The sequence below is a fragment of the Bombina bombina genome, chromosome 3 (assembly GCF_027579735.1).
Source record: "Bombina bombina isolate aBomBom1 chromosome 3, aBomBom1.pri, whole genome shotgun sequence".
In the NCBI taxonomy this organism is placed as follows: Eukaryota; Metazoa; Chordata; class Amphibia; order Anura; family Bombinatoridae; genus Bombina; species Bombina bombina.
Window position 1 is genome coordinate 1163168654 of NC_069501.1, and position 15390 is coordinate 1163184043.

The following is a 15390-nucleotide window of genomic DNA, read 5'->3' on the forward strand; positions in this document are numbered from 1 at the left end:
GGTATAAAACCTCTGAAATAGTTGCAATATTCGACATTTATCTATATATACTTGGTCCTTCTCTCTTATTGCTACTATCGAATTCCTCCTAGACTGTCTTTTAAACAGAGAGGCCATATATTTGCCAACTTTATTTCCATATTTAGCAAATCTGGCACTATTCTTATATGAGAGTACCTGTGCCTCTCCCAGGAGGAACGTCTCTCTTTCTTTCTTTGCCTGGAAGTAATTGTCTGTATTCAATTTACAAGGTCTTTCCCTAAACAAAATATATGCCTCCCTTACTTTATCTGAAAGATCTAAATCTTTCCTCAGGTTCTCTTTCTTTAACTTTGCCACATAGTTAGAGATTTCCGCTTTCAGATAGGCTTTAGCGGCTTCCCAAAAGAGCTGGACATCACCTCTGCAATGACTGTTAAAAGAGCAATAATCTTCCCACGCTTTAATTAGAAAAGCTTTAAAGCTAATGGAATTTCGCAAGTAAGCTGGAAAGAAAAAAGAATTGAATGAGAACTTCCTTTTTTCTGCGATAGATAGAGTAACCGGAGCGTGATCTGATAAACTAAAGTCTCCAATGCTACATTTCTCAACTTTAGAAACTAATACATCTGAGATCAGAAAAAGATCTAACCTTGATAACGTATTGTGAGTTTTAGAGCAGCACGTATATTCAAGACTATTAGGGTTTAACAATCTCCATATATCAACTAACTTTAGTGAGTTATGAAGTAGATTAAATATTTTCTTTTCGAAATTCAATTGAGCAGATTTAAATTTGATCTCCCAACTCCGAACCCCCACTTTCCTTCTATCCAAGTATGAGTTTGGTGCAACATTAAAATCCCCCACCAATACTATCTTGGCTTTAGGAAATCTAAACATCTTCTTCACTAATAGGTTCCAAAATTTTTCATTAGAGACGTTAGGGCCATAGATGTTAACCAACAAGTATTCTTCCCCCTCAATAGAAAATCTAATGATCAAATATCTTCCCTCGCTATCTCTAGAAGTACTCAGAATTTTATATTCCAACCTTGTGTGGAATAGAACCATCACTCCTCTAGACGCTTTCGTATACGATGAAATTTTCTATGCTCTTTATCTGATAGGTGGGTTTCCTGTAGACACACTATATCAAAGTCTTTTTTCCCCAGTAAGTTCAAGATTGCTTTCCTTTTTATAGGGGAGAGTATCCCCCCTATGTTCCAGGTCAGTATTTTAACCATCTAACTCATACGAGGGAATCATTGGAGAAGAGGATAGGAGAGGGAGAGGGGGAGGGGAGGAAAGAGAGGGAAGGGAAAAAAAGACAAAAAAAAAAAACCTTTTAAACTTCTTAATCTTATGCAAGACATTTCTTTCTCTCTAACTCAGCTACACAAAACATATTCCAAGTGTATATAAAAAAGGGCAAAAAGTGTATTGCCTTTTGTGATCAAAAATTGTATATTATTTTTCATAAGAATAAAAGAAAAAAAATACAAAAAGTAAGTAAATAAATTGTGCTTTAACCTCTTGTGATCAAAATCATCTCATTCTAAGATACTGGATATTATATACACATCCTCAGCTATTAGTATCATCATCCCGAGCATATTTGTTGTTATACCTTAAGTGTTAACCCACACCATATGGTCTAGATAATATCACTAAGGTTGTCTAATCATGTCTAATAGTTTTCATTTTTCTGCACATTCTGTATCTTGTAATTGTATATTATTTCTAATTTATGTATACTGCTTACCTGTCCCGGGCTGATGATTGCAGTTGAATGGTCTTTACCTTTAGGGTGATTTGATCTCACTCTGAAGGTGCGGCTTTTCACCAACCTTTGATTGGTCAGCATATCTTTTAAATATTGAGCGAGAAATTGTTTTAGCTATACAGCCTGATGAAACGGCATTGCTGAGTAACGCGTTGCTGTGTGTTTTTATTGTGTCATTTAATAAAATAGACACTTCTGCTTTTTAACTCTACTTGCTTGTTCTGTATTTGTATCCTTTTTTTATATCTGACACATTTTTTTTATTACGGAGGACTGTAACAACCTTATCCAATAGTAACCAATCTTTGGCAAACATTTTGTTTCTGATACTCCTTGTGAGTCGTTTGCCTGTTTGTACTACTACAGCTATTGGATTTCGACCGGCTTCCATCCTCTGCCCCTGGGATTGGCCTCTCCGGTCACACGGCTGACCTTCTGAAACTTAGAGTTGCCGATGAGAGTCTGGTGGGCGACTGTATTGGTCCCGTCTTGTCCTGCTAGGCACTCCGGTTGTGCCGCTGTATCCTGTGAGTAGCCACCCTAAGGGGGATCTTTTCTCAGTTTGTACTTACATTGCACGGTTACAAGACATACTATCCTATGTGGCGCCTTTCTTTTCTCCTATTCACACATGAATCATATGCTAACTGCATTATTAAAATAGGCTACATTTAACACATTAATATTTAACTTTTAGATGTTAAAATGTAATTTGCCTCCATTCACTATCACTTTAATGACCATGAGAAAGAAGAAAAAGGGAAGTGTTATTATTGTTATTATTATGTAAATTTAGTCATAGTTTACCTGTCATGTTATCCAAAACATCTGAACCCCAATCTCCTTGCAAAACAGATGATAAAATGTTGTCAAAAACATTTAGTTCCTTTGGCGACACAATTCTGTCCCTGAACAGACGCCGGGCCTCGTATGCAACGATTTCCAGGACATAGTCTTGAGACTGTTTAGACACTCCTTAAAATATAATTTTTTTAAGATGTATTATAATAAACTCATTGAATATTACATACATTGCTGAAATATATTTTCTAAAAATGCCTTGATTCAACTGAACTATAAAATGATTGGAAATGATTAAAAGGGACATGAATACCCACAAATTTTCTTTCATGATTTAGGTAGAACATACAATTTTAAAAAACTTTCCAGTTTACTTTAATTATCAAAATGCCTTCATTCTCTTGGTATCATTTGTTGAAGGAGCAGCAATGCATTACTGGTTTCTAACTGAACAGATGGGTAAGCCAATGACAATCAGTATATATATATATATATATATGCAGCCACCAATCAGCAGCTAGAACCTAGGTTCTTTGCTGCTCCTGAACTTTCCTAAATAAACATTTCAGCAAAGAATAACAAGAGAAGGAAGCAATTTAAATAATAGAAGTAAATTGGAAAGTTGTTTAAAATTGTATGCTCTGTCTAAATCACAAATGTCTAATTATGACTTTACTGTTCCTTTAATTTAGAAAGGCGAATTTGTAGTGCTTTTATGTACTAATTATACATTGCATTCAGCTATTTGCACATACTCTATTTATGTAGTTATAGAAAATTCTATTTATTTTTTTAATTATACATGCAGCGTTTTTGATTTTCTGGGTTGTTTTTGTTTTGGTTCTAAAGAACCAAGATTTTAACTTTTAAGACATATTTTAAAACTACCACTGTAGAGGCATTTTCCTTTATGCTGCTTTCAAGAACAGAAATATTCCACATTCAGTAAAATGTAAAACTATCCAATTACTTCTCAAAGTTTAGCACAGCATTGATCAAGGTACCCAACTGTCCTGGTATCTAGAACTTATTCTAAGTTTTTAACCAAAAATTCTACAGATAAAAAATATTGTTATACTGTGTATTTACTGTAAATATTTCACATTCCAATGTTCTGCACATAAGGGAATATGTTCTATGGAGAGAGAGAGAGCGAAAGAGAGAGAGAGAGAGAGAGAGAGAGAGAGAGAGAAAGAGAGAGAGAGAGAGAGAGAGAGAGAAAGAGGAGAGAGCAACCTGACGTGAGCCAAAAGTTTACTTCTAGCAGAGTCAGCGTGAGAGCTAAATAACGCTCCACTTGTAATCTGACCCAAAATCTGTATTCTTGGAAGATAACCAAACTGCATGTCTGTGGTATCCTTAGGAGGTAACTTGTTATTTGACTCTTAATCATACTGTTCCAGAATAACTGTTCTAAACTTTAGATCACCCACTAGAATAAGTAAATCCCTAGGAAGCCATGTTCCTTGGATTATGTTCTGAATACCACAACAATCTGACAGGATGAAATAACAACTAGCCACTTCAGTTCCTCTAAACGTTTATCCCGTCAACAGTGGTGTCATTATTTTGAATATAAAACCAATATATATATATATATATATATATATATATATATATATATATATATATATATATATATATATATATATCTCATTTTTGAATGTTAACAACTAAGAAATAAAAGGAAGAAACAAGAGAAGGTTCGAGAGAAGGAGAAGTGTAGAGGAACTCAGAAGATATCATATAAGATAGAAGGTTAGAGATAGAAAGATAAAACTATACAAGTGGGAAAGTGGCTTAGAGTGGCAGAGACCAAGGCAGAGATAAGAAACACAGTTAAAATAATGTAATTAATTCCCGTTAATCAATTCCTGCTTTGAACCATCTAAGGTAAACCCTAGAATGTTTCTTGCCACCTTCAAAATTACAGTGACTAGTATCCTGGTCATTATGAATAAAATGGACATTTCTGCTCTACCTACACAATAACACTGAATAACACGGTCAATAAATACACAAGAAAAAAAAAGACATGACCTACCTCCACCTAAATCATATCTAAAAAGTCCAAGGACCCACTGGGTAAGAATGCGAGGTGTGAAGAGATAGTGGCTATGATCATCAACTGAAAACTTGGCTCGGACCTGCCCAATAAAATGATGTAGGTTACTTTTTCTAGAGTACACATAGGAAAATGAGAATGCCCTGTTTAAATATTCACACATTACAGATAACTGTACAATATTATGTACAAAAAACAGTGATGCAAATACAGTTACTCTAAATACTAAACAAATTCTAAATGTAAAAATGCATTCAAAACATATAGCAGCCCGAGAATAATACACAAAATTTATTTTTAGAACTATTTTAATTGTTTAAATTAAAGAAAGTATAAAATGTCCTTAAATCTCCATAAGGTAATGGATACTGCCTCTGCTTCCCTAGGTTTAAAAGCCTATGTTGCATTTACACTTTGTGCTTTGTATTTTATATTACTTTACACTTCAGATAAGTTTTATTACATTTAACCTTTGCACTTTCTATTTTGTATTTTATATTGTATACAGCAGTGTATTTAGGATTGTGATTTTACTAATTCTGATTGTTCTTTGACAAGTTCCGTGTAATTTTAGCAAAATAAGATAATTATTTCTATATTTATGTGTTTCTTTTATAAATTACACTGCACTTTGTATTTCATCTATTTTAAATAAAACTGAAAAACTGAGAGCTTTAATTACTTTCTATGAGCATGATAATCAAAGATTCTCTAGTTTGGAGACAAATTATAGTGTAGATTTTATAGTGCAGAAATTCTATAAGAAAAAGGGAAGAACTTGGAAGTTCCGTAGAAAGTAATTAGGCTCTCTGGGATACAGAATTTCACAGGGAGACAGAAGTTAACTGATGACTATACTCCATCAATGAACCACAGCACAATGTGTAACAAAATGGGTAATATCAACCATGAGAGAAAAATAAAGTATAAAATTATAAAACACGAACAATTAACTGAAAACCAAAGCACCCCAAAAGGAGACCACAAATGTATAATTTTAAGACAAAGCAAAGTAAATAGAAAGCAGCACATACATGTTGTTTATTCACACAAGTACTTTGAAAACATTAAAGGGACATTAAACCAATTTTTTTCTTTAATGATTCAGATAGAGCATGTAATTTTAAGCAACTTTCTAATTTACTCCTATTGTTTATTTTACTTCGTTCTCTTGCTATCTTTATTTAAAAAGCAGGAATGTAATACTTAGGAGCCGGCCCATTTTTGGTTGAGAACCTAGGTTATGCTTGCTTATTGGTGGGTAAATGTAAGCCTCCAATAAGCAAGTGCTATCCATGGGGCTGAACCTAAAATGGTAGCAAGAGAACAAAGAAAGATTTATAATAGGAGTAAATTAGAAAGTTGATTCAAATTCCATGCTCGATCTGAATCATGAAAGAAAAAAATTGGATTCAGTGTCCCTTTAATTTAGCAAAAATGCAAACACACCCCATAGGCTCCTTGTTTTGAACTATCCAGAGACAGCACGTATGCATGCTATTTAGGTCTGACAAGTTGGACATTACAACCAATCCAGTGTCATTAAAGACTACTATTTAAAAGTGATCAGAGCACCAGGGCTGCCATCAGGAGGTGAATAGGGTGACTCCTGTCAGGGGCTAAGTGGGGCCCCAATGAGGCCAGCACAACTATTATTTAAAAAAAAAAAAAGCATATTTTTTTTACATTTTGGCAGCCACGAGAGGGCGCTACAGCAGAGTGCTATCGAGCATGGGGAAATATCATTACAAGAAGTAAAGCATTAGCATTTGAGTTGGCACTTCAGTTTGTACAGTGTGTGCCTCAGTCAGATGACAGATCACTTTCATTTGCAGAGTATGTAGGACTTACTTAGTAAATGTTTTTCTATAGATAGAGCGTTCAATTTTAAGCAACTTTCTAATTTACTCCTATTATCAAATTCATTTCATATTGTAAATTTAGTGTGGTAGTAGTATGGTGAGGCCAGGGGTCCATAAAAAAACAATTTTTTTTGCAATATGCAGCAGTGTCGTTATGATTAGTTGACAATGCTGTAGAAATTCTATATTTAAAACCATACAGAAATGTTTGCTCCTCAACACAAAAATGGTAGGTATCCTTTTGGCAGATATGATTTTTTTTAAATTTACATATACACAATATAAATATATATATATATATATATATATATATATATATATATATATACATATAATTTATATTTTTAAATTACATTCCAGTTTACCCCTTTATGCGAGGACTTTCCAGATGCCAGGAGGCATTTTATCTAAGATTTTTACATCTGCATATAATGTTGTACTCTCAGGCTAAGATTGCTCAGTGTTTGAAATGAGACAGGTTAACTTAAAAGGACACTGAACCCAATTTTTTTCTTTCGTGATTCAGATAGAGAATGCAATTTTAAACAACTTTCTAATTTACTCCTATTATCAATTTTTCTTCATTTTCTTGCTTTCTTTATTTGATAAAGAAGGCATCTAAGCTATTTTTTTTTGGTCCAGAACCATGGAAAGCACTTGTTTATTGGTAGGTGAATTTACCCACCAATCAGCAAGAACAACACAGTGTGTTCACCAAAAATGGGCCGGCATCTAAACTTACATTCTTGCATTTCAAATAAAGATACCAAGAGAATGAAAATAATTTGATAATAGGAGTAAATTAGAAAGTTGCTTAAAATTAAAAGTACTTTTCTTCAACTACCCCTTCTGACAGATCAGAAGTACTTTTCTTCATCTACCCCTTCTGACAGATCAATAATGTACAATTTTGAATTCACATAAGTATTTTTGTTTGCACATTTACAAATATGATTCTTTAAAAAGTGATCTTTTAATTTCTGTTGATTTAGGGGACAGCAATGTGCAGAAATTTTACCTCCAATGAGTGTTTCTGTGGGTGTCTGTGTTTATGTCTTTGTGCTTTTGTTGGTGTCTCTATGAGTGTGCATGTATTTCTTTTCTGCGGGTCTCTCTGTGAGGGTTTATGTGTCTCTCTGTGTATTTTCTGTGGATGTATCTGTGAGGGTGTGTGTGTGTATGTATGTATGTATGTATGTATGTATGTATGTATGTATGTATGTCTTTGTGTGTTTTCTGTGGGTGTCTGTGAGTGTGTATGTCTTTGTGTGTTTTCTGAGACTGCCTCTGTGGGTGTTTCCTTGGGTGTATGTGCAAGTTTGTGCTTGAGTTTGGGTGTTTCCATTGTTTGTTCCTTTATAGGACATTTTAACCTTACTAGTTCTGTGTTTGTGTGTTACTACCTTCACAACATTTCCAAGTTTGACTACACTTAAGAATAAAGTGTATATATGTTTTAGTCACTTGGTTAAAAATTGCACATCTCAAGGGGGGGGGGCTGATCATTGGTTAAGTAAGGGGCCCCAAAATTCCTAGTGGCGGCCCTGCAGAGCACTCTCCTGCACTCTAACGGCTCTGCACTGCTCTAACAGATTCCGCAGACCTAAGCTAGAGCAGCATACTGCTGAATCTCTGGGAAGCTGTGGTGTTTGAATTCTGGTGCACAGGCCCTCACAGCTTATGTGCATATGCCACTAAAAAACAGTAATAACTTTTACTAGAAGCATTGTTGTTAATGAAAGTATAGTGCATGAATGCTTCATTTCAATTTTGACCTTTGATCCCTTTAAAAACATCATTTATGCTTACCAGATAAATTCCTTTCCTTCCTGGCAGGGAGAGTCCACAACTTCATTCCTTACTGTTGGGAAAAACAACACCTGGCCACTAGGAGGAGGCAAAGACACCCCAGCCAAAGGTTTAAACATCCCTCCCCCTTCCCCTATCCCCCAGTCATTCTGTTGAGGGAACAAGGAAAAGTAGGAGAAATATCAGGGTATAAAGCTGCCAGAAGAACTAAAAAAAAGGGAGTCGCCCAAGAAAAAATAAATTGTGGGTGGGTCGTGGACTCTCCCTGTCAGGAAGAAAAGGAATTTATCTGGTGAGCATAAATTATGTTTTCCTTCCATAAGGCAGGGAGAGTCCACAACTTCATTCCTTACTGTTGGAAAAACTATACTCAAGCTCCAGAGGACACTGAATAAATAATGGGAGGGAACAAAAAAAAGAGGCAGTCCCTATTCCGAGGGCACCACAGCCTGGAAAACTTTTCTCTTCCGAAAGCTGCTTCACAGCCGAAGCAAACACATCAAACTTGTAAAATTTAGAAAAAGTGTGTAAGGAGGACCAGGTAGCCGCCTTACAAATCTGATCCATAGAGGCTTCGTTCATAAAAGCCCAGGAGGAAGCCACTGCTCTACTGGAATGAGCCGTTATCCTCTCAGGAGGCTGTCGCCCCACTGTCCCATAAGCTAAGCTGATGACACTCCTCAACCAGACATATAGGGGAGTCGTAGCAGTCTTCTGTCCTTTACGTATAGATGACAAAGAGTAAGATTGTCTGAATTCCTTAGTAGCCTGAAGATAGAACTTCAAGGCATGAACCACATCTAGATTGTGAAGCAAGGGTTCCTTCGCTGAAAAAGGATTAGGACACAAGGAAGGAACAACGTCTTAATTAATGTTACGATCCGAAACAACCTTAGGGAGGAACCCTAATTTAGTACGTAAAACCTCCTTATCAGCATGGAAAACAAGATAAGGGGAGTCACATTGCAAAGCAGAAATCTTAGAAACTCTGCGCGCAGAGGCAATAGCCAGCAAAAAAAGAACCTTCCAAGATAATTTAATGTCAACAGTATGCATAGGCTCAAATGGAGCCTGCTGCAAAACACTAAGAAAAAGAATTAGGCTCCAAGGGGGAGCCCCAGATCTAAACACAGGTCTGATCCTAGTCAGAGCCTTAACAAAGGACTGCACATCCGGAAGCTCAACCAATCTCTTGTGCAGCAACACTAACAGGGCCGATATCTGCCCCTTCAGTGAACTTGCAGATAGACCCTTCTCCAGTCCATCCTGGAGAAAAGATAAAATTCTGGCAACCTTAACCTTATGCCAGGAAAAGCCACGCTCTTCACACCAGTACAAGTAAGACCTCCACACTATATGGTAGATACGACAAGTAACTGGCTTACGAGCTTGAACCAGAGTGTCAATAACAATCTCAGAGAACCCTCTCTTGGCTAAGACTAAGTGTTCAGTCTCCACACAGTCAGCAGCCTCAAAGAATCTACATTTTGATGAATGAAGGGACCCTGTATCAGCAGATCTCTGCAACAAGGTAACCTCCACTGAGGAGATGAGGACATCCCCACCAGATCCGCAAACCACGTCCTTCATGGCCACGAAGGAGCAATCAGAATCACTGATGCTCGCTCCTGCTTGATGCGAGCCACCACATGAGGGAGAAGTGGTAATGGAGGAAAAAGATATAAGAGTCTGAACCTTCATGGTACGATAGGGCATTTATCAATTCTGAGGATCCCTTGACTTCGATCCGTACCTGGGTAGCTTGGTATTGAGGCGGGATGCCATGAAATATATCTCCGGCGTCCTCCACTCGCTGCATATCTCTGCAAACACCTTGGGTGGAGAGACCATTCCCCTGGGTGAAAAGATTGCCTGCTGAGGAAGTCCGCTTCCCAGTTGTCCACACCCGGAATGTGGATCACTGACAGCGTACATCTGTGAGTCTCCGCCCACTCTAGTATCTGAGATACTTCTCTCATCGCCAAGAAACTTCCTGTTCCCCCCTGATGGTTGATGTAGGCCACCAAGGTTATATTGTTTGCCTGATGGTTGATGTAGGCAACCAAGGTTATATTGTCTGATTGGAATCTGATAAACTGAGACAAACCCAAAAGGAGCCAAGCCTTCAAGGCATTGAAGATTCCCCCGGCGTTCCAATATATTGATCAAGAGGGAGGACTCCTCCTGAGTCCATATTCCTTGTGCCTTCTTGGCATCCCAAACGGCACCCCAGCTGGAAAGGCTTGCGTCTATAGTCAAAATATCCCAGGACGGTCTCAAGAAGCACATGCCTAGGGACAGAAGATCTGGACAGAGCCACCAACAGAGTGAGTCTCTTGACAGGTTGACCAGCAGAATATGTTGAGACAAATCTGAATTGTCGCTGTTCCATTGTCTCAGCATGCATAGTTGTAAGGGTCTGATATGGAATCTGGCAAAAGGAATGATGTCCATACAGGACACCATGAGTCTGATAACCTCCATACACTGAGCCACTTAGGGCCTCAAGGAGGCCTGGAGGGCAAGACATGCAGTAGTTAGCTTGCAACATCTCTGATCTGTGAGGAATATTCTCATGGATATGGATCTATTATTGTCCCCAGGAAATTCACCCATGTACTTGGAGTACGAGAACTCTTTTTCAAATTTATCTTCCATGTGATTGAAAAAGACTGAGAAGGGACTCCGAATGTTCTTCCACTAGACGAAAAAAGATGGTGCCTGCACCAAGATATCGTCCAGGTAAGGCACTACTACAATACCTCATGTTCTGGCAACGGCTAGAAGAGCCCCCAGAACCTTTGAAAATATCCTTAGAGCAGTAGCTAGGCCAAATGGAAGAGCTATGAACTGGAAGTGTTGGTCCAGAAAGACAAACCTCAGGAACAGAAACTGTTCCCTGTGTATCGGAACGTGAAGGTATGCATCCTTCAGGTCTATGGTGGTCATAAACTGTCTTTCTTGAACCAGAAGAAGGATTGACCGTATTGTCTCCATCTTGAAAGAGGAAACACTCAGAAACTTGTTTAGGCACTTTAAGTCCAGAATTGGACGAAAAGTTCCCTCCTTCTTTGGAACCACAAAAAGGTTTGAATAAAACCCCAAACCTCTTTCTGCTGTGGATACCGGGACAATTACTCCTAGAGAGGAGAGATCCCGTACGCAACCTAAGAAGGCAGCCCTCTTTTCTGGTCTTGTAGACAGACTGGAGAGTAGGAATCTGCCCCTGGGAGGATGAGACTTGAATCCTTTCCTGTATCATTGAAATACAACCTTCAGGACACAAGGATCCTGTACATCCTGGAACCAAGCGTCTGAAAAAAAAAGACAGTCTGTCCCCTACTCGATCCGATCCGGATTGGGGGCCGCTCCTTCATGCTGATTTGTTCTCAGCGGCCTTCTTAGTCTGTTTGGACTTATTCCAGGACTGACTTGGCTTCCAAGTACTCTTGGGCTGCTTGGACTTGGATGAGGATTGCTGTCCTTGTGATTTGTCAGAACGAAAGGAACGAAATTAGACAAATGCCGTCCCTTAGGCCTATTTTTCTTATCCTGTGGTAGAAAGACACCTTTCCCTCTGGTAACCGTAGAAATAATGGAATCCAGCCCTAGACCGGAAAAAAAAATCTTCCCCTTGAAAGGAAGAGAAAGGAGTCTGGATTTAGAAGTCATATCTGCAGACCAACACTTCAACCAGAGAACCCGGCGGACTAGAACTGCAAAGCCAGAAGCCTTTGCATTTAGGCGAATAATCTGCATATTTACGTCACAGATGAAGGATTTAGCAATTCTCAGAACCTTAATTCTCTCCTGAATATCCGCAAGGGGAGTCTCCACCTCAATGAGCTCCGACAGAGAGCTAAGTAGCTGCTCCAGCAACCGCGGCTACAGATGCCGCCTGTTGAAATAAAAACCCAGTATGTTGAAACATCTTCCTCAGAAAGGTTTCCATTTTCTTATCCATAGGCTCACTAAAAGGAAAACTATCCCCCAGAGGGATAGTAGTACGCTTAGCCAGTGTAGAAATAGCCCCATCCACCTTAGGGATGGAACCCTGTAAATTTCATAAAAAGAGTCAGTGACCGGGAATATTTTTTTAAAAGTAGACGAGGGGAAAAAAGAAGTTCCTATTCTTTCCCATTCGTTACTAATAATGTTCACCATCTTAACTGGCACAGGAAAAGTCAGAGGGACCTTCCTGTCTTCATAAACCCTGTCTAATTTAGGGATCTTAGTTTCCTCAGGGAGTGTAGCCTCTGGAACCTCTAGCATAGACAGAACCTCCTTTAATAAAAAACGCAGATGCTCAATTTAAAATCTAAAGGAGGGTTCCTCCGCTGAAGGAGGTTTAGAAACTGAAGTCTCCCACCACTCAGAAAGTTCACCCTCTGAAACTACAGGGGTTAACTCATCCTCAGATAGCTGGCACATAGTAGCTAAATCCGACAAATATTTAGATGACTCTAGGTCAGGAGATCTTTGTTTAACCTTTCTCTTACGTTTGCTAGAGCGAGGTAAGGCACTCAGGGCTGCAGACACCGCCGATTGTAACTGCGCTGTAAAGTCCGTCGGAAAAAGCCCCCTTCAGATGGAGGATTAGTTGAGCCGCGGGGAACTGCATGTGGAGCGGGTAGTGTAGAAAGGGTAGTTATCTCTCGGGACACAGATTCCTTAGAGGTAGACGGCTCAGAGGGGCTAATAGTGCTATGAGTATTAGCAGGCTTGTCTCCCTTCTTAGTCTTTAGAACAGTGCTTAGGCAAATGTAACAAAATTGAGCAAGCAGGCAAACCACGGCCTCCTCACAATATACACAGGAATTATTAATCAGTACAGAAGGAGCGGAACCTTCTAATGTAGTATCAGAGTCCACCATAGCTAAAAAGTAAATTTATGCTTACATGATAAATTATTTTCTTCTACGATACGACGAGTCCACGGATTTCATCCTTACTTGTGGGATATTAACCTCCTGCTAACAGGAAGTGGCAGAGAGAACCACAGCAGCGCTGTATATATAGCTCCTCCCTTCCCTCCACCCCCAGTCATTCGACTGAAGGTTTAGGAAGAGAAAGTAAAAGCTAAATGGTGCAGAGGTGACTGAAGTTATAAAAAGAAAATATAATTTAAATCTGTCTGAAAAAACGACAGGGAGGGCCGTGGACTCGTCGTATCTTAGAAGAAATTAATTTATCAGGTAAGCATAAATTTACTTTTCTTCTACAAGATACGACGAGTCCGCGGATTTCATCCTTACTTGTGGAATACAATACCAAAGCTACAGGACACGGATGAAATGGGAGGGACAAGACAGAGACCTAAACGGAAGGCACCACTGCTTGAAGAACCTTTCTCCCAAAAACAGCCTCAGAAGAAGCAAAAGTATCAAATTTGGAAAATTTGGAAAAAGTATGAAGAGACAACCAAGTCGCAGCCTTGCAAATCTGCTCAACAGAAGTAACGTTTTTAAAAGCCCACATGGAAGCCACAGCCCTAGTAGAATGAGCCGTAATTCTTTCAGGAGGCTGCTGTCCAGCAGTCTCATATGCCAGGTGGATGATACTCCTTAGCCAAAAAGAAAGGGAGGTAGCCGTAGCTTTCTGACCCCTACGCTTTCCGGAATAAACAATAAATAATGAAGATGATTGACGTAAATCCTTAGTTGCCTGTAAGTAAAATTTCAAGGCACGGACCACGTCCAGATTATGTAACAGACGCTTCTTCTTAGAAGAAAGATTAGGACACAATGAAGGAACAACAATTTCCTGATTAATATTCTTATTTGAAACAACCTTAGGAAGGAATCTAGGTTTGGTACGCAAAACCACCTTATCAGAATGAAATATAAGATAAGGCGAATCACACTGTAACGCTGAAATCTCAGAAACTCTACGAGCCGAAGAAATAGCAACCAAAAACAAAACTTTCCAAGATAATAATTTAATATCTATGGAATGCATGGGTTCAAACGGAACCCCTTGAAGAACTCTAAGAAATAAATTCAAACTCCAGGGAGGAGTAATTGGTCTAAATACAGGCTTAATCCTGGTTAGAGCCTGACAAAAAGACTGAACATCTGGAACATCTGCCAAACGTTTGTAAAGTAAAATTGACAAAGCAGAAATTTTTCCCTTTAAGGAACTCTCTGATAACCCTTTCTCCAATCCTTCTTGGAGAAAAGACAGAATCCTGGGAATCCTAACTTTACTCCATGAGTAACCCTTGGATTCACACCAAAAAACTTAATTTATGCTTACCTGATAAATTTATTTCTCTTGTGATGCATCGAGTCCACGGATTCATCCTTACTTGTGGGATATTCTCCTTCCCTACAGGAAGTGGCAGAGAGAGCACCCACAGCAGAGCTGTCTATATAGCTCCCCCCTTAGCTCCACCCCCCAGTCATTCGAACGAAGGCTAGGAAGAAAAAGAAGAATCCATAGGGTGCAGTGGTGACTGAAAGTTTAAAAAATAAAAATATATATGCCTGTCGTAATAAACAGGGCGGGCCGTGGACTCGATACATCACAAGAGAAATAAATTTATCAGGTAAGCATAAATTAAGTTTTCTCTTGTAAGACATATCGAGTCCACGGATTCATCCTTACTTGTGGGATACCAATACCAAAGCTTTAGGACACGGATGAAGGGAGGGACAAGACAGGGACCCTAAACGGAAGGCACCACTGCTTGTAGAACCTTTCTCCCAAAAATAGCCTCCGAAGAAGCAAAAGTATCAAATTTGTAAAATTTGGAAAAAGTATGAAGCGAGGACCAAGTCGCCGCCTTACAAATCTGTTCAACAGAAGCCTCAATTTTAAAAGCCCATGTGGAAGTCACAGCTCTAGTAGAATGAGCAGTAATTCTTTCAGGAGGCTGCTGTCCAGCAGTCTCATAGGCCAAACGGATGATGCTTTTAAGACAAAAGAAAAGTGAGGTAGCCGTAACCTTTTGGCCTCTCCGCTTACCAGAATAAACAACAAACAATGAAGATGTTTGACGGAAATCTTTGGTTGCTTGTAAGTAGCACAAACCACATCAAAATTGTGCAACAGACGTTCCTTCTTTGATGAAGGATTAGGACACAGAG

The 15390-nt window shown here is 38.8% G+C and overlaps 1 protein-coding gene across 1 annotated transcript in view; it reads right to left on the minus strand.

Annotated features, from left to right (window-relative positions):
• DYNC2H1 (dynein cytoplasmic 2 heavy chain 1) overlaps nucleotides 1-15390 on the minus strand; it is a 1178830-nt gene that overhangs the window by 829043 nt on the left and 334397 nt on the right. The window contains exons 44-45 of the mRNA XM_053705582.1: nucleotides 4611-4713; nucleotides 2573-2740 (exon numbers count right to left, since the gene is read on the minus strand). Of these exons, the coding sequence (XP_053561557.1) occupies nucleotides 2573-2740; nucleotides 4611-4713 (271 nt within the window). The remainder of the gene's footprint in view (nucleotides 1-2572; nucleotides 2741-4610; nucleotides 4714-15390) is intronic.